General features: G+C 34.6%; 1 protein-coding gene across 3 annotated transcripts; it reads left to right on the plus strand.

Annotated features, from left to right (window-relative positions):
- The first annotated feature begins 1,790 nt into the window (after positions 1–1,790).
- On the plus strand, positions 1,791–23,377 carry LOC306849368 (golgin subfamily A member 1-like). 3 transcript variants are annotated; one of them, XM_079384328.1, is made up of 23 exons: positions 1,791–1,953; positions 2,592–2,878; positions 4,899–4,989; positions 5,696–5,770; positions 7,657–7,787; positions 7,948–8,076; positions 8,340–8,509; positions 8,728–8,839; positions 11,112–11,207; positions 11,840–11,965; positions 12,057–12,152; positions 12,757–12,852; positions 12,927–13,022; positions 13,271–13,423; positions 13,517–13,612; positions 14,132–14,221; positions 14,333–14,435; positions 15,604–15,764; positions 15,862–16,017; positions 16,616–16,675; positions 16,758–17,024; positions 18,437–18,523; positions 21,688–23,377. In XM_079384328.1, the coding sequence occupies exons 2-23, from the start codon at positions 2,753–2,755 to the stop codon at positions 21,763–21,765; spliced, it is 2,595 nt and encodes an 864-aa protein (XP_079240454.1). In that variant the 5' UTR covers positions 1,791–1,953; positions 2,592–2,752; the 3' UTR covers positions 21,766–23,377. The 3 variants fall into 3 exon arrangements, 2 of the variants coding, with proteins under 2 accessions (XP_079240454.1, XP_079240455.1); XR_013782309.1 differs by having other exon boundaries at positions 1,793–1,953; positions 18,437–18,732; positions 21,688–23,196; XM_079384329.1 differs by lacking the exon at positions 5,696–5,770 and having other exon boundaries at positions 1,793–1,953; positions 21,688–23,375.
- Positions 23,378–24,962: the final 1,585 nt, after the last annotated feature.

Genomic DNA, 24,962 nt, shown 5'->3' on the forward strand with positions numbered 1-24,962 from the left:
AAGATTTGATAGTCCTACAACAGAGCCTCTTTTACGCTTCACCCACATTCCTGCTGTTCTGAGACCTCACCAGGTGAAGGCCAACATCCATATGGACATCTCATGGATGTGTGGACGAACACCTGGGGCTCGGGGCAGTGAGCTGTGACAAGGTACAGGTGGAGCCACAGAATATTTTGATATGGGTCTTCTAAATGTTGTAACAAAGAAAAAAAAAGGGTAGACAACAAAACAAAAGGAGGCAGGTATACATTACAGACAATGTAAATATTTATAGAGATAACATTGTTACGGAATGTGTTGTTATAGGCTCATCTATTTACATTGATCCTTTTCTCCCTTTAAATTTTAGAGCAGTGCATGTATATGCAGCACTGACTGTAAGGCCTACACATTAATAGGTCTTCAAAGTGATTCTCCAAAGTATGAATTTGTAGGAGTGTACTTTGTCCTTTATCAAAATAACTTTTAATTGTTTTTAAATTATTTAGAGCTAAAAGATGCTTTCAGGTTGTGACTATTATAATAAACCAATTAAAAGAGTCCCAAATGGCATTGTAAATTATGCACAATGTTAACAGAAACTGCCGAAGGACAGTGCTGTTTCTCAGAATACCGATGTGTAACATGCAGGTCTTGGCTAAAACAGTCCACGCGCTGTTGGAGGTGATTACACAACCCATATGAGAATCATCTTAAAGGGCATGTAGGTCTACTCGGTGAGGATTGTGCATGGAGGCAACCTTAAAGTGATAGTTCACTCAAAAATGAAATTCTGTCATCTTTCACTCATCCTCAAGTTGTTCCAAACCTGTATGAGTTTCTTTCTTCTGTTGAGCACAAAAGCAGGTATTTTGAGGAATGTTGTCACCAAACAGTTGATGGCCACTGACTTTAATATTAAGTGAAAATATTATGGAAGTTAATACCTATCATCAACCGTTTTGAACAAGTGGAGGGTGGGTGAGTAAATGATGACATTTACTTAAAATTATTTATTTTATTTTAAATTTGTTATTTTTTATAAGGAATTGGGGTTTAACTATCCCTCTAAACTGTTTAAAAAACGTAAGCCCTTAGAGATTGTTATTTTTTAACTCATATATATGTGTGTGTGTGTGTGTGTGTGTGTGTGCGTGTGTAGAATTATTTTTTTCTTGTTTTTATATACTCCCGATTTATAAATCATATTTATTATATTTATTATATTTTCTTTTTTATTTGTAATATATTCCTATCTTGCATTTCTGGTATCCGAGGTTTGTTTGAAATGCTTTTATTGTATAGAAGAAAAGACATTTCAACCTGAAAATCCATACAGGTGCGTTAACTGGCTATTCCAGACATGTTATATTAAAGGTGAGTTTGCATTAACTATTTTACCGACAAATAGTAGCCTATAGTTGCACAGTGAAAGCTCATGTTCAGATTTATATTTAGTAAGAAACAAAATAGCAAGCTATTATTCAGGAATTGCTTTAAAGTGGCCTTAAAATATTTTTTACGGAAAAAAATCTTACCTAAATTAGAATACATTTGAATGTAAAATCTAATATCCAATCAATAACTATTATTTTAATATCTTATAAATGTAAACACATTAATATGACAACATACATTTTAATAATATTATACGTCTAATTTATCAATGCGGTACAGGACTGTGACCCTGTGTGAGTCTGACAGCTTTTAAGACTGACATGAAATCACGCGAATCTGTAGCCACGCCTTCCTCCTGTTGTCGCCCAATCAGCGACGAGCACAATCGCCAAGTTCTTCCTGGAACGTCATCAGGAATCTGGTGACTGAAGATTACGTGTGAAGTTAGTTAGCCAGCTGCTAGCTACGACAAACAAAATACACACAGATGTAAGGCCTGGAGAAATATTAGCATTAAACCTGGTTTCCTTTAAAATGAACCCCAGCTCTGTCAGACTCTATGGAGTTTTCACGGTAGGTTTATTCTCATCTGTTTTGTTGATTTAGTAAAGGAGATGGACGAGAGCTAACATTAGCTAGCTCTGTTTACAATTTTTCAGTTATTGCTCGGCTCTGGGCTTTTTATCGACTGTTTTGGGGTAGATGTTGTCATACACTATCAGCATGTGATGGATGAATGATTCTGGCATCAAGCTTACGTGTCGTAATCAAATCTGACACTGGTTAGTTTACTACAATGTAGCATATCAAGCCATGTAAACACTGAGTCTCTGCACATTCAGTTTAAAGTTATTCTAAAAGATAAAAACGCATCAGAACTTTGTTGATTTTAGTGTTTAATTTTACTGTATTGCCCCATGTCTTGCTTAAATCACCTCATCTTCGTTAAATAATCCTGAACTTGAGTATTAATAATGTAAGTGTAGTATTATTTTGATTTTGCACCTCCACTAACTATATTAACAGGCACAGATGTACACTAGATAGTGATGTGTACTAAGCAGTTCACTCTCAGCATGCAGGGTACCAGCACAGCAATCTCATTTCGTTCAGAAAAGTATCTGCTGGTTAAAAGCCTTTTTTGACTTGTATTAGATTGACCTCTAGATTCCTTTGCTAATGTAATGCTAATGTTGTGATTTTCTCCACAGAGTCAAGGCAGCAGAGAGTAACACCAGAATGAGATCTGCATATGCTGTGGATAAAAGCTGTTCTGCTTTCCGAGGACCCTAAAGTGTCTCGTTGACAGTTGGGAAGACGTTCAAATCATTGCTTCACACACACAGCTATACGCTTCATCTACACTACAGAGATGTTCGCAAAGTTGAAGAAGAAGCTGGCGGAGGAGGCTGCCACTGCCCCTCGAACAGGCCGCATCCCTCGCTCCATGAGCAAAGAGTCCATCACTTCTGTGGGCGCAGATTCTGGCGATGACTTTGTGAGTAGATCTTCCTCTGCTTTCCTGTAATTCTGAGTCTCCAGCTTCTTGCGATATCATATCTTCATGCAATATTGAGACCCATAAAGTAGTTTGGTCTGTTTTCAGATTTCTAGCTGGTGATGATACCAGGAATACAGTAATCATTCCAGGATTGGATATGATAGGATATCTCGATCATAGTACGATGTTACTGCTTTCTTCATATTTAATGTATACTTTTTCAAATGTTAATGTATTGAGTGCTTTTATCTACTACACCAATTATTAGTGCATTTCACTACCATTCAAAAGTTTGGGGTTTGTAAGATTTTTGGTAAGATCAATGATGCATGTAGTTGTTTAAAATAGTTAATGAAAATAACTAATAGTTTTCTATTTTAATATGTGTTAAAATATTTATTCCTGTGATGGCGAAGCTGAATATTCAGTATCCACTGTACTGTTTATTCATGGCTAATGTAAAGTTTGGAATATTTAAAAAAAACTAATCTCAAAAATATTATCATGACAAATGTTACTAAAATGTTATGAGAATATTAATAGAATTTTGTAATCATTCAAATTATCCCTTTTCTAACTAAATTTTCCTTTTCTAAACTAAATGTACACCTTCCAAGTGTACTTTCACATCTAGGTATCAGTAAAGTGCCAGCTGACACATTTTGATATGCAGGCAGAGTAATTACTTTATTATTTCCTATTACAAAAGCAGAATTGCCCTAATATATCAGCATAGTAATTATTCCTGTTTCAAATGACTGGCATATTGACAGTATCCATTCTAGAGGAAGTTATATGACTATTTACTGACTGTTTTTGCACAGTGCTGCGCCTGAACAACCTGGTAGTGTGACAAAGTTTATTACTAGAACTCTGTGCTGTACGTCATGGGAAACCAGTGAAATCTAGTGAGTGCTAAATAATGTCACATGCTTTGACAAACCAGTGTAACCTGACACTCTTGTCTTCTAGCAATTAATGGCCAACACTCTCAGGGTTAGGTTCAGGTTGTCTTTCGCTCTAAATAATTAACGCTGTAGGCTTGTTGGAGGATGAGAGTAGTATCAGTAACAGGTCTAAATCAAAGCCACCCTTATATAGTAGATGTTTTGCTGAGAGAAACCAGTGGTTTTGGACCCTAACGACAATGTAAATGAATGTGAATACAAACTTAGAATTCTGTATTTGTGCTGATAAACTTTTAGGTTTTATTTTTTAACAAACATCCTTTTTGCATTTTGTAGTTCTAATAAAGTATGTGCAATTATATTTCTCTGATATTAGTGTTTTGTGTTTTTTCTAATTTATTGGTATTGGTCAATATTGTATATTTAATTGTTCACGCTCACTTCCCCTTTTTTTTACATTTAGATTGTCTTTGCTGTCGTTTAATGCTCAAAAGAAATTTTTAAATTAATGTGTGTGTGTGTGTGTGTGTGTATATATATATTAGTGCTGTCAAACGATTAATCGCATCCAAAATAAAAGTTTTTATTTACATAATATATGTATGTGTATTGTGTATATTTTTATTATGTATATATAAATACACACATGCATGTATATATTTAAGGAAAATATGTTATGTTTATATATTAAATATATTTATATATAATATAAATTATCTGAATATAAATATAAACAAGTAAATACATGTAAATATTTTCAAAATATATACTGAATGTGTTTATTATATACATAATAAAAAATATACACAGTACACACACGTATATTATGTAAACAAATACAGCACTAGGCTATATATATATATATATATATATATATATATATATATATATATATATGTGTGTCTGTGTATGTAATGTATGTGTGTGTATATATATATATATATATATATATATATATATATATACACGCATACATACACACACACGTACAGTATATATATATATATATATATATATATATATATATATATATATATATACTGTACATTATTTTTGCTTCCTAAATTCACTTCTGCTTTAAAATCTGTTGATTTGTCATTGAATCTTAGGCTTCTGATGGCAGCAGTTCCAGAGATGATGTTTCTTCTCAGATTCAGCGCAGAAATGATCAGATACGAAAGCTGGAGGCCAAACTCTCAGGTATCACCAACACAATACAGTGAAACTCATGTAAACACAACAAGAGAAAAAGACTGAAAGGATGAAAAAGATACGAAAGGCCAATGTGATGGCTTTACAAAACGTCAGTGGAAATCAATGAGAAAAGGAAAAACTAGAGACAGATTATTACGTGTACATCCTTCTCACCTCCCACTTATATGTGCTGAGTCTATTTTAGTCTGTATTTGGACACCTCTAAACCCTTTATACCTTTTGCCACAGTGGAAATGTATAAAGCACATGACATTTGACAGATTTGCCACAAAACAAGCCAGGAATGTATGCAAATGACTCCACTGTAACGGCCTGGAAAAATCCACATAAATAATAGATACCTGGCTCTCGCTATCAGCCAGCTATGGTATGCAATTACATAGCCTGAACTAGAAACTCCTTTAACCCTAAATGAGCAGTACTAGATAAGATGATTGAATAATTGACCTGATCAGGGATGAGCTATAAGTGTAAAGGTCAAAGGTCAGTCTTTGTTCAGCCTCACAATCAGTCTGGTTTTCTCATCTCAGAAAATCATTCTGTTTTTCCCTCCATTTGTTTATCTTCTCAATCATATTTATCCCTTTGTTTTCTCCCCCCTGTTTTGTCCCTCCTCCCCCCCTCCCCCCCATCCTCCTCTGCCTCCCTCCGGTCGTGTTTTGTGTGTCGGTATCCCATTCCCCAACCCTAGACTACGCTGAGCAGCTTCGGCTAATGCAGAAGACCAAGGAGAAGCTTGAGATTGCATTAGAGAAGTATCAGGATTGTACGTACCGTTCTTTTCCTCCCATTTTCGCCTCTTCCTTCTTTTGGCTTTCTCTCCTCTGCTCTGTTCTCCATTCGTTTGTCCGATGCAAACCTCACACACATTCTTACAGACAAATAAGGTTGGTGGTTGATCAGAAAGCAAAAATTTAAGATTATAGTTAATTGGTTCATTCTCTTTTAATTGATTGCTTTATCACAACTGTCTTCAGGATTTAATATAAGTTAAGCTTTTTTATAAAGTTGATTATCACCGAATATTATTTCTCCCCCAGTTGTTCAAAGAAGATGTGACTACTGTAATAGAATCACTTTCTGAGTGTATCTTTTTGAAGTAATATCAGATGTTCATCTGCAATATTCTCACTTCAAAAAGAACAATTTACACTTATTATTATTATTGCAGCTTAATTATAATTATTATTCTTGTAACTCTAGCTGTAAGTTTAGCTTTTTAAATAAGTAAATGTATAGATAAAGAGGCATCAATGATTTTCTTTGGTGAATTAATCAAAAATATCCCACAAATGCTAGAGCTTGACTTTTGTTGAACCTGGAATACTTCTTTAACCTCTTTGGGAGTTTTCTATGCCTGGGAAATATGTGTCTGGGGCCATGGCTTCTGAGTTTTAGAGGTGAAATCTTTAGAGAAAACGCTACTTTTTTTTTACTATTTTTTTTTTTTTGATGATGACATTGTTTTTTTGTTTTTCTTTGGAAATTGTAAATTGTGCCTGTAGCTACCTAATATAAGATAATTCACTAAAATGTTATTAATATCTAAAAGCTCAGATCCCATTTCTAGACCAACCCAAAGTAAAATGAGAAATACACTGATTATAATCAACTAAAAAATACTGTGTATACTAACAATCTGTTTTACAGCTGTACTAACATGGACATCTGGACATCTTCTTTTTTCCAATAAAGTTTGATTAATGAAACTAACAAAGATATGTATTGATATTTTAGGTACTTTACAAATGTTGGGCCTAACATTACCATCTGTGGTATCACCTAACCACTAATCTCATGTTATATCTATCTGTTTTAAAGGAATAGTTCACCCAAAATGAAAATCTTCTGAAAATGTACTCAGGCCATCTAAGATGTAGAAAAGTTATTTTTTTCATTGGAACAGATTTGGAGAAATTTAGCATTCCATCACATGCTCATCAATCCTCTCTAGTGAATGGGTGCCATCAGAATGAGTCCAAACAGCTGATAAATGCAAAACAATAATCAGCAAGTAATCCACAGAAGAAAATGTAATTATCAATGGTTTAAAGTTAAAATGTCTTGATGCATTTGTTTCTTACAAACTTGCAGTTTTTTGCTTCGCAAGATATTGTAGATTATTGTGATGGTTTTATCAGCTGTTTGGACTCTCATCCTGACGGCACCCATTCACTGTAGAGGATCCATTAGTGAGCAAGTGATGTAATGCTACATTTCTTTAAATTTATTCTGATGAACTCATTTACATCTTGCATGGCCTAAAGGTGAGTGGATTTTCAGTAAGTTTTTATTTTGGGGTGAACTATTCCTTTAAGGGTTATAGAAATAAAAACTTTTTTTTTAACTGAATATTTAATGTCCTTTAATAAAAATATAAGCTGCAGATTTCTGCTTTTAAACCCTCCAAATATCTTTCCTGCTAAACTGTTAATGCAAGTATATTTCAAGTAAACATGTTTGCTGCTAGTTTGCACACTCTGAGGAACATACTTAAAGTATCATCTGTGAAAACTAAACATGCAGCATAGATGCAGCCTATAGATATTTTGCTGAAAATGATCTGGAATATGACTTTAAGAAGAAAATCTAAAAGATTAAAGCAGAAATCGGAAAGATTAAGTCTTTTGTCTTATGTTTGTGTTCAATCAGCATCCATGCGCAAACTTCAAGACCAGAATGAATCTTTCCAGGCCAACAGAGCCAAGATGGCAGAAGGCATGGCCTTAGCATTAGAGAAGAAGGACCAGGAGTGGATGGAAAAGCTAGCTACTCTGGAGCAGGTAAAGATCCTTTGTAACATATTGGATTAAGATTTTTGGAAAGACTGTTGAGCCTGACTGGTCACTTACATTTTAAAAGTATCCGATAAATAATTATTTCAAACATCAGTGTTAATAACCAGTTATTTTATAATTGTTTTGTCTTCTTTCTCTCAAACAGGAGAAGTTGTCACTGGCAGCTCGGCTAGGTGAGATGACAGAGCAGAGTTTAAGTCTGTTCCAGAAGAGAGATGACCTGGATGAGCTGGAAGGCTTTCAGCAGCAGGAACTGGCCAAAGTCAAACATATGGTCAGCACAGTGTATTCTTTTATTAGTTCTTTATAGCAAGAGTAGCATTAAAACAGACTTAGAAAAATTACACACACCACCTTCCTTCACATTCCTGCGCTCAATATTTTTTACCTATCCAAGTTAAAGGAATATGTAAGCCAACACCAAGCAGTGTTTGAAAACTCAGACTAGAGCAGCTCAGATACATTGCAGAATAGACAAGAAGTTCCATCTTTTTCCCAAACTGTTTAAGCGGCCTGATCATAAAAGTTGTCCTGCAGCTGCTGAGGCGAGAGGAACAGCTAAGTCAGCGGGAGAAAGAGCTCAAACTGAGAGGAGAGGAGCTGAACACAGCGAGACTGACTCTGAGCCAAACCCAAGACAAGCTGTATGAGCTGGGAGAGGAACACGAGGAGATGTGCAGGGTCAACTCACAGCTACAGGCCCAGAGGTGTGTGAAGAATTTGCCTTCCATAAAGGAACAGTTCACACCCTGATTCATTCCTTCTACAAAAATATTTGGAATGGGATGGAAATGTTTCAAAGGCTGTTGAGACGTTCATTAAATGTATAACTACTTTGGCTTTGAAGGAATTCTTATTTCTGAAGATGTTTCTTTCAGAAAACATAATAATGTCTAAAGGATGCAAGTCAAATCTCCTCTTTCAGGGATGAGTTGTTAAATGAGAGAACAGAGGCCGAGAGGAAGGTTGTGGCTCTGGAGGGGAGAGAGCAGGAGTTACAGCAGCTGATCCAGCAGGTGTCAGAGGACTTCCGGAAGGTGAGCACTTGGCAACATTCAGCTCTTCAGTACAGATGAGACTCAGAAACCAATAGGGTCACTTTTGAGAACAGAGCCACACCTCCCTTCAAAGTGTTTTCAGCCCACCTTGCACTTTATAATTTCCTTCACTTCACCATACATATATATATATATATATATATATATATATATACATTAGTGCTGTCAAAATTAACACGTTAACGCAGGCGATTAATTTTTTCAGTTAAACATGTTAAAATTATTTAACGCCGTTAACGCAGGGGCCTAGGGTTGGCCATCCCACTCATAACTGCTAATTCTGTTTCTTTTTTTTCTTTTTTTTTTCTTGACAAGAAGTGCATTTATTCAGTCGCAGAACGTCTTAACGAGCACATCAAACAGGAGACGTTTCAGACGCGCTTCAACTTCACTTCAGCCGCGAGTCAAACAAGCCTGGGAAACAGTCCTGTGCTCGTAGCGCTCGTAGTCATCTTCAATACACGCACAAAGGTGCCGTATTAATACATAGCCTGTATTAATTTACTTACTTTACTTACTTTACTTTTGTCATTTAGCAGACGCTTTTGTCCAAAGCGACTTACAAATAAGAAAAAGTAACTAAAACTAAAAAGTTACAACTCTATAAATACTATCTACCCACATATTTAAGAAAATAAAGAAATGAAATAAAATTGACACATGCATATAACAAAAACATTTCAATAATAAACATATCAATGAAAAAATTTAATAAAAAGCTACTACTATCACTTGCCGGTGTCCCTGCCCGGTGGAGTCGCACGGTAGAGTCGATGGTCTTTACACTCTTTACTTTTTTACTTTTGTCATTTAGCAGACGCTTTTGTCCAAAGCGACATTTCATAAATTTCATATCAAATTGTGATGGAAACTACGAAATAAACTAATATCTTGATCAGTTAAGTCATGAAGTTACCAAAAAGGCGATTAAAGCTGCCATAATAGTGTGCATGCATGTAATATGTTATATATGAGTTATTAAGAACATGTCTCTGAAATGGATTTCAAAACTGGAGCATCCTAGCACTGTCTCCCTCATCTAACACACTCGATTCAACTCGTCAGCTCATTAGAAGAGTCTGAAATGAGTCCGACCTGAAATGGGTCAGAAAAGGTAAAGTTGAGAGAAAATATGATGCGTGTCAGATCCTCGTCATGTTTCTGTAGCGGCAGCTCTTAAAGAAATAGCAGCCAAAAACAACCTAATAACCAGCTGCTGTGACGTCTGTTCTTCAAGAACAAAAAAAGAGGAAATCAATAACTTTTAGTTTTAAGGATTCGTCTGTATTTAGTTTAGAATTTAGTGTTTGATAACTTTATTCAATTTCTGTATATTTTTGCTGAGGGGCACAGGTAGATAAATATGACATTTACTGTATTATAATGGGTTTATGTGAAGATTGTTTTAAGTTCACTTAAATTAGAAGTTATTTTTAAAGTCTAATAAATGTTCAAATTGATAGCTCTTAATTATAATGTAATGTTTAATGGCTATAGTCAATGGTTAAATATTAGGGGGAAACATTTTTATAGTGAAATCAGTATTATTGACATTACAGTATTTATGACTGGCCTTCAGTCATAAAAATAAAGATGCCATTAAAAATATACAGTCTTTATGTTGTTTGTACATTCATTTGAAGATTGAATGTGAAATTGTTGCAATATAAAAGTATATTTAAAAACTTTAATGTTAGGTGGGATTAATCGCGATTAAGTTCAGAAAAATGTGCGATTAATTAGTTGTTTTTTTTTAATCGATTGACAGCACTTGTGTATGTATATGTGTGTGTGTGTGTGTATATGTTGTATTTATACATTTATAAGAGTGTTATAGCATAGATTTATTTAATGGAGAGTTCTTGGCTTGTTTTTTTAATCCTAACTAATATATTGTTTCCAATTTTTCCATGTTATATTATTTTAAATTTTGTTGAAATATGTGCGCAATAACATGTTAGGTTTTCTGTGGTTTGCGATTTCAATTGAATATGGAACATTTGGTATTGTGTAATTCTAGACTAATATCTAAGAAAAAAAAACTTACATTCATAAAACTTTAGCATAATCTGTTATTTAAACTTTTAAACCCTTCCTTTCATAAATTGCCCCTAAAGTAACCTTACACTCCTGAGGAAAACAGTCAAGATTTGTTTAAAGAAAATGGAATATGTTTTCCGTTTAGCTTGAATGGTATGGTAAAAATAATTTCCACATTGTTTCTGTATATCATTTCTCCTTTGTTTTCCAGGCACAAAACAATGCAAAGGCACTTGAGAAATCAATGGAGCAGCTCCAGTCTGAACACAATAAACTGAAGCTACAGCACGAGCAGCACAAGAACAAGGTCTGATTGACTCAACAAAGAATCCATTGAAACTCATTTGCATTTGCAAGTGAAAATTACTGTCTGCGAATGTGCTAAATTATGCAGGCACACACGTGAGTGGCATCCAATCGAAACTTGTAGGCTATATAATTACATCAAAATAAATGCTTCCTAATGCATTAGAACCTACAAAATCTAACTACTTATGCAAATTACATTTGCTTTTCATTTTATATTCAAGTGGTTTTTAAGATTGAGTATAAAGATGTAAATCAATTTGACAATGTATTTTGAGATGCTATCACTGCACTGCATCTAGCTGTTTTTATTAATTAATTAAATTAATTAAAAAATATTATAATAATGTGCTTTGTTCTCTTTCATTGCATTGCATCTAGCTGTATTTATTTATTAATTAAAAATTTTATTAAGATTATTTTAATCTTTACTTATGGTAGTTATTGGTAAATATTGCATACTAGGTATTTTCAGATGTTAATGAAGTGATTAGTCAGGGTTGCTGTCGATTCGGTCTGACATGTACAGTATATGAGAAATGTATATGTCTTATTTTGCCCGAACACTCTAAATGCAATACCATTTCATTATCACATTGTTAGAACTCTTCATACCTTACTGTGATTGGTCAGGTTGCAGTGACAGAGGAGGAGCGAGAGCGTCTATTGGCTGATCTGCAGGAGAAGGCTGCTTCCTTAGAGAGGAGACTAGAAGCGAACCTCTCTCAGGATGAGCACCTACATGAACTGCTCAAAGAGGTCAGAGAACACAAAATATACAGTACACACCTATCATCTTACTGCAGTTTCAGTCATCTAAAAACCACATATTGTGTTTGTGTGTGTGTAGAAGTCTTCATTACAGCAGAGGTTAGAGGAGGCCAGAGGACAGTTACTGGAGGAGAGAACAAATCACACCACTGCGGTCAGTTCACTGGAGGCCCAGGTAAACCCCAACATCTAAACTCCTGCTGCTCTACGTAATGTCTTTACAATTGGGATTTCCAGGCCAGGAAAAGTCATGGAAATAAATCATCTTTAAAAAAGAATAATATATTTTTTTTAATAATTGAATATTGAAATGTAAAAGTATTTTGTTGACACATTGCACTCATGCAGCCGGTATGTATTTATTCCCGTGATGCAAGGCTGAATTTGGACACTTTAGATCACTTTAAAACATCCTTACTCAGTGTTAATTCTTAAAAAAAAAAAAAAGTGAAATATTGATGCCAAATGTTTGAACGGTAGTGTAAAAATTATTTAAAGAATGCACTATTTGCATTTTTAAAAATACAGAATTTAATCATGAATCAAATTTCATTGTGAATTGAGTCAGATTGAACTGAATTTGCAAAAACCCTTTTGAGTTAAATTGAAAATTTTTATCTTGAATCGTAACGATTTTCTATGTATCTAAATATTCACACCTCTAATACTGGACTCTGCTTTTCTGTACTGCACAGTTAAATGCTGTGTTGCTCTGTAAAATTATTGTGCTGTAATAACTTTAATTCAGTGAGAAAATTCCTGTTTCTCATTTTTTCCAGATCTCTCGGCAAAACGGCAGTATCACAGATCTGCAGACTCTGGTCAAGCACAAAGAGGACTCATCTAAAGCTTACAGAGAGAGGACAGACGCACAGGTGAGTTAACCCACAGTTAACCCACACATCACGTGACTGTGTCTGAATGATCTGAATGATGTGTGTTGTGTCAGATATCAGATCTGGAGCAGAGGCTGGCTGACTGCACTGAGACGATGAAAAGTCTGCAACAGCAACTTGAAGACAGTGAATCGCATGCTGAAAAGCTGGTACGCGCTGTCGGTCAAATTCACCAAACGTCTGTCTCAGTTTGGGTTTGTCACAGACAGTTTTTGCTGAAATGTCGCCCCCTTCTGTCAGATATCAGTCATACCTACTGGGACGCTAGCATTAGACAAAGAAAATAACTTATGGAGTTTAGAGTTATTAAAAAATTGGCTTATCAGGAAGCTCAGAGACTGGCTAACTCCTTTTAGTTTTGCTTTAGAGTGTTGACCTCTAACCTTTGGTCCCATAGCAGGCAGAGTGGGCTGAGGAGAGAGAGAGACTACAGCAGCAGGTCTCGACACAGAGACAGAGAGGCTTGGAGAAAACAGCCAGGCTGGAGGAGGAACTTCTTGCACTACAGAGAGCGAGAGAAACTGAGGCCAGCAAGCATCAGGACAACCTAGTGTGTGAAACATCACTAATCTTTCTTTAAATATCCTTTAGTTAACATGGGAATGTTATCAAAAGTTTCTAATTTTTGTTTCTCTTTCTCAAGCGGTTACTGGAGGAGGAGAAAGCTTCACTGTTGAAGAGCAAAGTTGAGGTTGACAGCGCTGTAGAGAGACTGACCGCAGAACTAGAGCAGTCCAGAGTGAGAATCATCCGCCACAACAGATTCACTTCACTGATTCACTGTCACATACACCACCATTCAAAAAATTGGGGTTGATAAGATTTATGATCGCCAAGGCAGCATTTATTTAATAATCAAAAATAATATATTATGAAATATGATTACAGTTTCAAAATAAGTGTTTTCTATTTTTATATATGTAATTTAATTTAAAGTAGAATATTTTTAAAAAAAGTATAGTTACATGATCCTTGTTGTGCTGCTTAATACAGCATTTATTTGAAATATAAATCTTTTCAAATCAATTTAATATGTCCTTGCTAAATAATTTTATATGATAAAATATTCATAAAAGTATTAATTTCTTTAAAACAAATTCTAACTGACCCCAAAAAAACCAAAAAGGTGTAGTGGAAGTTAAAAACCAAAGAAAGTAAAAGTAATATTATAAAACAGTCCCTACTGGTTGATCATCCGAGCTTGAGTTATGTTGCTGACCTGCGTGACATTTATGTGACATATTTGTCGATGTTACAGGCGGAGTTGATCAGCAGACAGACGGTAAGCGTTGAAATTGCCAAAGCTCTGGAGGAAACCAGAAAACAAAGAGAAGAACTCCAACAACAGGTTAATTCACTGGCTTATTCAAACATGCACCCATTTTTCACATGCATTTTTCACTCATAAAGCCCGTGTTTACCTATGTTAGGAAACTGATGTTTTGCTTGACTTTGATAGGTCAGCAAAATGACAGAGTCTCTTGAGAAGGCGGAAAATGAAGTGAGTCGTCTTTCTCAGGATTTAGGAGCAAATGAGGAGGAACTAAACATGCTGAAGGAAGGTGAGGGACCAGTTGTGTTTGTAGCCCCTATCCACCCCTCAGAAACCCTAAGAACTGGTTCAAACCAGGGTTATTATAGTTATAGTTAACTGGGTTAACAATATTAGCATCCACACATCTGTTTATTCTTAGCACAAGCTTGTCTGCCGCTCTAAATTCTCGAGCTCGTTATAGCAGGATCGATTCTGATTGGGTGTCAATGTTTTTATCATTCATCAACTGGAAAAAATCGTTCTGAAAGTGATTCCAGCGATATCGTTTCTCAGTGCCTTTATCGTTATAGCTGTGGTGTGAACTCTGCTATTCATTAAAATTGAGAACATTTTTAGAACTGTATCTTTATCGTTATCTTTATAGTTATCGTCCTTGGTGTGAACGGGCCTTTATACTATTTCATCTATGTTGCTAAGGCAACATTACTTATTTTAATTTAGTTAACTTGATGTACTAAAATAACTAAAACTAAATATATGTTTAAAAAAAAAAACACTAAAAATAACAAAAACATGTAAGAAAATTGCTAAAACTTTGAAATTATTATGAAAATATAAAAATGAACACTTATTCAAAAAATACATAATTGTACCTCAATATCACTGGTTCAAACCCCTAGTAATATTTATTTTAAAAAAAAAAAAATCTGTTTTGGTTATACATTTTATTGTTGTTTTAGATTTTAAATATACTTTAATGTTTTCTATTTTTTTTCATGTGTAATTTTGAATCTTTGAGTAATTGGCTTTTATTTTATTTATCAAAAAAAAGAAAGTCATCTTAACATGGTTTTATATTACCAGCCAAATCATATTGTTTTAATAACATTTATGACAATGATACAAAGATTCTCAAACCTTAAGAGAATCTGAAACAGTTAATTTCATTTTTATTTGGACATAAAAGTAATGTTTTTCAGTTAGTAGGTTGGATTTAGTAACTGTTTTGACTTGTATTAAAAGCCTTCACTTGCAATGTATTAAAAAACCTACTTAGGAACTTCACTTCTTTGATAAATGGACTACAGTCATGATGTTTTTGAGTTCTGCCTGTAAAGACAATACAAAAGACAGATGTGTTTGGCACTGTACATTAAATCCAGTGATGCAAAAAAAAAAACGTTCTGTGCTTCATAATGGTCGCATTAAAAAGCTTGTTTCTTACTGTGTGTCAGAGCTGCAGGCGGCCCGTAGCAGTCTGTCTTCTCTGCAGGCTGAGTGCGAGTCTCGTCGTTTGGAGGCTGAGGAGCGAGAGCGAGAACACAACTCTCAGCTGACGTCACTGCAGCAGGAGATCCTCACAAAAACACAACAACTCTCGTCTTACCAGTCACGGGTCAGTGTGTGCTTCATCTCAGCTGCCTGTTACAGTTAGATGCATTGGCTTACCTATTTGATGGTTTTGTATTGGCATATTTCATTGTGTGTAACAGGTGTCTGATCTCGAGGGTGAGGTGTTGAGTTTAACAGCACAGTCACATGCCGATGAGTGTGATGGTGAGCAGAACGGGATGGTTACTGTAAGTGATCTTGACCAGTTACAAAAGGTTAATAAAGACCTGGAGCAACAGCTGGCTGAAAAGAACAAGGTGAGAGCAAAGAAAACCACTGAAATGAAAGACCAGAAGCTTAATGAACTTGAATTAAATGAAAGAACATAATTAAATGGAGAACATATTTTTATGTACACACTTATAACTTCAGTTTTTACTTATTTTACTTTTATAATTATAGAGATCATATTTTACAAGAATAAGTTATTTCAAATAATTGCATCAATCATATATGGAGAGGGTTTTTATGGGCTTTAAAATCCAACAAGTTTTTTTTCTTAAATGTCTAGTTACATTGTGCACTATTCATTTGTACATATTGTACATTTCATATACATTTTACAAATAAAATTATACGTTTTTAACAAACTTTCATTACAAATGTTACAGTATTTTCTGAAAACAATTTGTTGACATAACCAATCCTGCACTGGATGCAAAGAAAATTAAAATATTTACAAATTATTTCAAGTCACCCTACATTATTTGAATTCTAATGTGAAGACTGTCTATTCTGTTGCACCTGACATTATGGAAGTGAATATGTATATGAACTAGAACATTTAGTATCAGATTAGATTGCGTTGAATATTCAAATACAAAAAAAATATATATAATTTTTTGTTGTTGTCAGACAATAAAGCAGCTACAGCAGAGGCTTGCAGAACTGAAGAGGACATTACAGAAAGAGCTGGTGAGTGTGTTTATTCAGAAGCATTATGTCAGTGTATGGCCACGTCAGCTAAACATTTCCTCACAATGTGTTCATGCAACAGAGACTGAAGCCAGATCCTGACTCTGAGACTAAAGAGAGACTTCAGGAAAGCAGGCAGGAGAAATCAACCGATATGACTCTCTCAGAGACACTGATGCCCACCACCGCTCCAACCCTAGCCCCAGGACTCCCTCAATCTTCAGGCCCGCCTCCCATCACCTCCAACACCACAGTCACCAACAGTTCAGACCTCACCGACACAAGAGAGATCAACTTTGAGTACCTCAAACACGTGGTGCTGAAGTTCATGTCATCCAGAGAGGCAGAGGTGAGGGCTCGATCGGTATCTGACCTGTTTGCTACAGCGGACTGATGTGATTAGTGTTTCTTGCTAACATGTCACTATTACTGCTGTTCATTCAGTGGAGTTCAGGATTAGAACAAACTCCTAGAAATAAGTCAACTTATGTTTGTAACCTTGCAGACAATTAAGTGACAAAGTAAAAACATGTATTACAGTTCAAAAGCTTGGGGTCAGTTTTTTCTTTTCTTTTTTTTCAAAGAAATTAAAGGAATAGTTCACCCAGAAATGATAATTTACTCATTCTTGGGCCATCCAAGATGTAGATGAGTTTTAGTTTTTTTTTTTGTTTTTTCCAGCTTCAGTAAATGGGTGCCGTCAGAATGAGAGTCCAAACAGCTGATTGAAAACATCATAATCCACAAGTAATTATGGTTAATAATTGGTATTTTGGCCAGAAACGATGGTTTAAAGATAAAACGCCTTAATGATGGATCTGTTTCTTACAAACCAGCTGCTTTTACAGTGCTCTACACTTACTTTTCTTTTTAGGAGCAAATTTTTAAAGTTTAGGAGCTCAGTCAAACATTTCTGGAGCACCTTCTAATCCATAATCAAAAATTATCAAAAGTTAGCATTTCCATTACGAGGTGATATTTGACTCCTTAAAGTGATTTACAGGGGAATTTAGTTTTTTACATTTGTAATGGCATTTTTCTGACTTTATTAAAAAAACACGTTGCAAGTCGAAACCTTTGAAGCTCCCCTGAGCGCAAACACAAATACGCTTATCGCGTCAGTCGCAATGGTACTACTTAATATTTTTTCATAGTTGCATGCTCTAGAGCCCTGTTTTCACTTTACAAGATGATAATTGATGGACTGGAGTCGTGTGGATTATTGTGAAGTTTTTATCAGCTCTCATTCTGACGGCACCCATTCACTGCAGAGGATCCATTAGTGAGCAATTGATGTAATGCTAAATTTCTCCAAAGCTGTGCTAATGAAGAAACAAATTTTCATTTTTGGTTGAATGCTGTTAATACTTCTATTCAGCAAAGATGCTGTAAATTGTCAGTGTCAGTAAGGACATTTATAACGTTACAAAATATTTATATTTAAAATAAACGTTGTTCCTTGGAACTTTCTATTGATTCAAGAATCCTGAAAAAAGCATTGCATTTGCTAAAACATTACTCGCATTCAGTCATCTTTTGTTGCAGTAGCATTTGGTTTATAATGCAGATTATTGAAGCAATAGAGATTGCTGGTACATTACTGATCCTAAAGTCACCTTTCAGTATAATCCAGTTGGTGTGTGCATCACTGATTTTCAAACACTAGAGCATCCTCTGCTAACTCTTGACTATAGCAGCATAAGTGATGCTGGTATGAATTCTCCTATGAGAGGTTACCTCTCTCTGTCTCTCTCTCTCCAGGCTTTCCAGCTCATCAGAGCCATTTCTGTACTTCTGCATTTCACAAAAGAAGAAGAGGACATGCTCAAACAGACACTGGAGTACAAGGTGTGTGAGAAAGACAAATCTATGTGTTTAAATCCTGGAGGACGACATGTGGAAAGGTCAGCGTGCGTTCTTCTCAAGCCTCATCGCACCCGGGAGCTAACTAGGCCACTCTGCTTAGGCAGCTAACAATGTGGGTCAGGATATTTGGCTCACTGCTCTGAATCAAACCATTAACACTCAGTGACACGGTCAGGAATAGCAGTTGCCAGGTATTTATAGCTCACCCCAGCAACTGTGCTGGAAATCACTGCACATCACTGTGCTACATTACGCTCTCCGCTTCACTCCCTGACGCCCTGTGGTCTATGTGGGGGTTTTGTAGAAAAAGTTGATTGTTTTGTTACAGAAGTTTAACCTTATTTGAAATGGGGTTGAATGTCACTAGGGATGTACATATTATCAGTTTTTAAAGGGTCATTATTATTTTTCACTTCTGTCTCTTTCTTTGTGACATCTCAAAAGAGAAATTGGTATTCATCTGTTCTACTGTAGACTTATGATTTGACATTTAAAGGTGCCATAGAATGCATTGATACAGTATTTTAAATTGTTCTCTGATATCTACACAGAAGGTATGTGGCTTAGGTAAGGGCAAAAAATCTCCAGAAACGATTTTACATGTCCATTTACAACCCTAGGATTTCTCCCTAGAATGAAACGGTCTGTTATTGGCTTATTTGGCAGGGTCATGAATAATAATGAGCTCTGCTCTGATTGGCTGTTTCACAGTGCTGCACAATGTTGAGCTCTGCTCTGATTGGCTGTTTCACAGTACGGCTCATCAGCAAGAAGGAAGCACAGGGAGGAAAATATATATTTAAATACTTTCTCTCGCAGTTATATCGTCGGGTAATTATACTGTATATAAAACGCGGGCATCAGGGAGCCGTTATTAATATGCGAGGCATTGAAACTGCTTTTGAACGCGTTATAGTTTCACTTTCAAGAGACGCGATCACACAAACTATGTTTACATTATGGAGCAACAGTACTTACCACACATTTCACAAGATCAGATGCTTGTCAGTGGTGCTCAGGATCTGTAAGTCATTCGCCATCATCCTCATCTCTCCTTACTGAGAGTGAAATCTTATGTACTGTAACAGGCTACCGCTAGCAAGGAGCTAACCATGTCCCTTTAGTGGCTCGCGTTATTTGCTTTCTGTGCCTTTCTGAATACAGACACCAACCCATCCCTGCACTTCACACCCCCTGCACGGCCTGGAACATAACATTTATTTTATTTTCGCTGTTGTCCGCGCTTGTTTATTTACAATACCTGCAGAGCTTCTGATGGTTCGGCCGGCTTAGAACAAGGGCGGGTTTATGCAAATGTTGGGGGCGTAGTGATCCCGACTGTTGCGTCACAGTCGGTGTTATGTTCTGATTCGCCTGTTTTTCAGTGGTCTTTTTTAATCACGAGATTTACATATGAAGGAGGAAACTATGGTGTTTGAGGCTCACTGTATGTCATTTCCATGTACAGAACTGTTATTATTTAACTATGCCAGGGTAAAGACAGTTTTTCATTCTATGGCACCTTTAAATTAATTTCAAGCATCTAAAATTGTAGAGTGAAGCTGTTGTTGATACTGTGCATCATATTATCAAAAAATCAGTTTGTCTCATTAGTTACAGGCCAAAACATGAAAATAATCAATTAAATAATCAGCTATTGGCATCGAAAAGGGGATAATTAATTTCTTAAGTGTTAATTATTGTTGTTAGTAAATATAAATAGTCATAATAATGTATAGTATTAATTATAATAATGATAATATTAAATTAATTGTAATGAAAATAATACAATTTTGTTTACTAATAACAACAATAATATATTTATTATTAATAATGATAATTTATTGAGCATATTGACGGTTCATTACTCTTTTTCAGTAATCACATTAATTTTGAATTTAAACAATAATGTATACCACCGTACAGTAAGATTTTTGTATGTGAAAAGTCTCATACTATAAACAAGGCTGCAATTATTTGGTCAAAAATACATTTAAAATTGGCAATATTGTGAAATAATACTTGTAATTAAAATAACTGTTTGGTAATTGAAAATATTTCAAAATGTACTTTATTTCTTCGATGGAAAAGATGAAATTTCAGCATCATTACTCTAGTCTTCAGTGTCACATGATCCTCAGAAATCATTCTCTTACAGTTTTTTTTATTTTTTATTAATGTTCAAAACAGTTGTATTGCTTGATATATATATATATATATATATATATATATATATATATATATATATATATATATATATATATATGTATATGTGTATATATATATATATATATATATATATATGTGTATATATATGTATATGTGTATATATATATATATATATATATATATATATATATATATGTATATGTGTGTGTATATATATATATATATATATGTATATGTGTGTGTATATATATATATATATATATATATATATATATATATATATATATATATATATATATATATATATATATATATATATATATATATATATATATATATATATATATATATATAATTTTTATATATTTATAATTTTTTTTTTTTTTTTTATCTAGGCAGCTTTGAATAGAAATTGCAAAATACCAGCATATCTGGTACCATAAATATGAAGCATTTGAGAACTTGATAAAAATATAAGTCTTTCTCAGTGAGTTTGTCTGAAGATGCATTTGTGCTTCTGTGTGGTTACCAGTGCTGACTTCAGTGCTTCTTACAGTGGATCTGAAAGTGATGAGACGAAGCATTTCTGAATCATTGCAGAGCAGAAAATTTGATTGAAAGGAACCCAATGTGCTTCCAGCAATTCCTTTTAACTCATTTTCCATAAATAAAAAATTAAATTATGTGAAAATGAAGTAAACTACGAATAAAGTTTTATATAATAGAGTTTTTGTTTTATAATATATTTTAATGTTTATTATAAATTATATTTATTTTATATTATTTATTTAAAATACTGTGAACTGCAACTTTTTTATTATTTAAATAAATAATCTAATACAATTTACAAAAAATGTATGAACCGTTTATGGAATTCCTGAACATTTCTATAGCAGTGCATTCACATCTTGTGCAATGACAGAATGATGTTTGAGTGATGGAAGCACTGTTTGAGTTTCATGTTTTGTGTGTTTCAGATGTCGTGGTTTGGTTCCAAGCCCTCACCCAAAGGTATCATACGGCCTTCCATCTCAGGAACCACAAGTTGGATCTGAGAGACAAATGCTCTGAGACAAAGTGAAAGAGGGAACAGTGAATAATCTCAGTAGAAAACTACTGACGTCTGAAGGGAGCGATTGCAGTCTCCAGTTTCAATCTCTGCCTCAGCAGTTCATATGTAGCTCATGCCCTTTAAACAACGGGACACAAGAACAACTGTCCATTTTTCACTCAAATATTGCAGGGACTGGAAACAAATGCTTTATGAACATCATCTTTTCGTGACTGGGGAACTTCATCTTTTAAATAATGGTCATCCGTCTCACTCATGTACTCTGTAAACTGCTGTTTCCAACATCCTTCAACTGGAACAGGATGGAAAACGCTTCTTTCTTTCATTTACCTTTTTTTTTTTTTTTACTCCAATCTGAGCTCTTTGAAATCAAAGTTGGGCAAATCATATCCGCTGTTCCATTTCAGTGGTACTTAATGAAGACAATAAATGTCTATCCTTTTCCTCTAGTACAGGACGTCAGTGAAAATCAGGAATGGGATGTCATGCTGTCGTGATTTTGAATACGTGGAAGCATCTTACTTTAATCTGCCTTGTTTGTGTAAATTACAGTTATATGGATACCTGTATATAAATTATAAGAGGATTTATAAATCAGTGGATTAAGTAACTTATGTAGTTTTTTTGTTATCATACACATGCATTAGTCTCAAATCTTTGTTCATATGAGTGTGTATGTATATGTGTGTGAGATTCTTCACTGTGGGCTTGAAACTGTAATATAGAGGCATTTATGCACAGACTTGAGGAAACGAGCATGCATGCCTTATACCGAATGCTTTGATTGTACTTTGGTTTTGAGTGTATACTGAAGCATTTGAGTACACTTGAAGCCTTAACATTCAAGGCTAACTGCATTTCTATTTCTCTGAGAACGTCAATAGAAACATCTTTCCTTTTTACCTGTGAAAACAAAGTGGGTTTCGGTCAAAGCCAGTGTTTTGCTGTCAGAACAATGTAATTTTGTGTGTTTTAACACTTTAAGGCCACCTTAGCAGCACTAAGGTTAACATTCTGAATGACAGACTCTATAGAAACAGCTGACTAGAGACTTGAACATCTCTGCAGGATGCTTAACATGTTTCCTGTTTTTAGAAAAAGAAACCCAAAGATTTCTGTTTTATGTGTAAAGACTGATTGAGTTCCATTTATGAAGCTTGAATCAGTTAATTCAGAGAATGCAGTTACATGAAGGTTAATGGCCTGTCTGAACCACTTAGGAATGAGATTTCTATTGAAAGATCCCAAATGCACTTTTCTACAACTGTATTCTTGTTTTGTTTGATGTTATGATACTGTAGCCATCACAGTATATTGCCTCTGCTTTCAGCAAAATACCACTACATCCTTACTTTGGTTTCACTTCATGGTATGTCAGGAGTATCAGAACTTGATAAAAATATAAGTCTTTCTCAGTGACTTTGTCTGAAGATGCATTTGTGCTTCTGTGTGGTTACCAGTGCTGACTTCAGTGCTTCTTACAGTGGATCTGAAAGTGATGAGACGAAGCATTTCTGAATCATTGCAGAGCAGAAAATTTGATTGAAAGGAACCCAATGTGCTTCCAACAATTACTTTTTTAACTCATTTTCCATAAATAAAAAATTAAATTAAAAAACCTTAACGCTTGAATAGCTCTGCTGGAACGTGAAAATAACTTTCGCCAACTTCTGATCGCACCACAAAATAAGAGTGGTCTTCATCAGTATTTTGTTGTTTTCTAGTGCAAATGTCTAAATATTCTTAAATCAAGATCCATTTAAGAAGAAAAAGACCTAAGTCTTACTTCCTGATAAATGAAGTGAGTTTATGATTTCAACAAGAACGCATATCTGCCAATGAGCTCAGAAGAAAAAGTTCTCATACCCCATTGACAGACATTTGTTATTGTTTTAAGCATATTCTCTTAATTTTGTTCAGTTTCTCATAATACAAGACTAAATATCTTCATTTTGCATCTCAAGTAAATGTATCTTGATTTAAAGATGTTTACATATTTGAACAGCGAAAAACTCAGGAAGAAATTATTTACTTTGATTTGTTATATATATATATTTTTTTGCGCTACATGTACCTGATTATGAATTTAAGACATCCTACACCTTTTTTAAGGCCTTAAATTGTGAAAGGTTAAACTAAGACAGTTCAAGAACCGCAGAAACCCTATATGTAGTACCTAATAAGTGGTGTTACTATGGTATTACCATACTAGGGGTCACGGTAACACTTTATTTTAAGGTGTCCTTGTTACACATTACATATACTTACTATTATAATAATAATTAATTACGCATAATTACATGCAAGTAACCTTAAACCCTAACCATATAGTAAGTACATGTAGTTAATTAATATTACTCAGTACTTAAATATATAATTACACTGTAACAAGGACACCTTTTAATAAAGTGTAACCGGGGTCACCATGGGGGAAATAACCAGAAACATGATCCCGGGCCCTCTGATAAGAGGAGCCACAAATGTTTTCCTAAGCCCTGTAAACTTTATCACAGTATGCTTGAGTATCACTATTAGTATTCCTCATATTAGGATTCAGGATTAAAACAACCTCCAACCCTGAATTTTAAACTTTGACATAACTCCATCCACACAGTCTGTAGGGTATACGAATAATGCCTCAAAACATGCTTTCTGAGAAGAGGTATATTACTATTCCAAATAACTAGACAGTAAAATAGGTTAAAATGATCCCATTGATGTTTGACCACAATTTAAAAGAGACTTTTCCAGGTAAACCAGGAAGACCTTATAAAACTGCAATGTTACTTGTTTTAAACTCCAAAATAAAGAACCAGACTTGACTTTTATGCATATTAGGACATGATTTCTGATTAGTTTTTTTACATCTCAGTGTCTAAAAAGTATGTCCGTTAGTAGTCATTGATATACTATTAGAGTTTTTATTGATGGTTTGAATTTCAGTTCTAGTAAAATTGTAGAGTTTTTGTTTTTTGTATATTAATTTGCTTTATATTTTATTTTAGTACATCGAGTTAAACGAAAATGAGAAATGTTAATCAATTAGCTGAAATAAAAAGTTTAGATTTTTTTTAACTACAGTCAGTCAAAGTAAAGAAATACACTCTTAATGTTCTTTATTGCACCAGGCACTTCACAATAACCCTCCCGACCCGACCCGACCCAACCCCACACTACGAT

Source organism: Barbus barbus, assembly GCF_936440315.1.
Source record: "Barbus barbus genome assembly, chromosome: 29".
NCBI classification, from domain to species: Eukaryota; Metazoa; Chordata; class Actinopteri; order Cypriniformes; family Cyprinidae; genus Barbus; species Barbus barbus.

Excerpts from the sequence above, each read along its gene's own strand:
- LOC306849368 (XM_079384328.1), top strand. The coding sequence starts at position 2,753 with ATGTTCGCAAAGTTGAAGAAGAAGCTGGCGGAGGAGGCTGCCACTGCC. Across the intron at positions 2,879-4,898 it reads CAGATTCTGGCGATGACTTT|GCTTCTGATGGCAGCAGTTC; the intron begins GTGAGTAGATCT and ends ATTGAATCTTAG. Across the intron at positions 16,018-16,615 it reads AGCTGGCTGAAAAGAACAAG|ACAATAAAGCAGCTACAGCA; the intron begins GTGAGAGCAAAG and ends TGTTGTTGTCAG.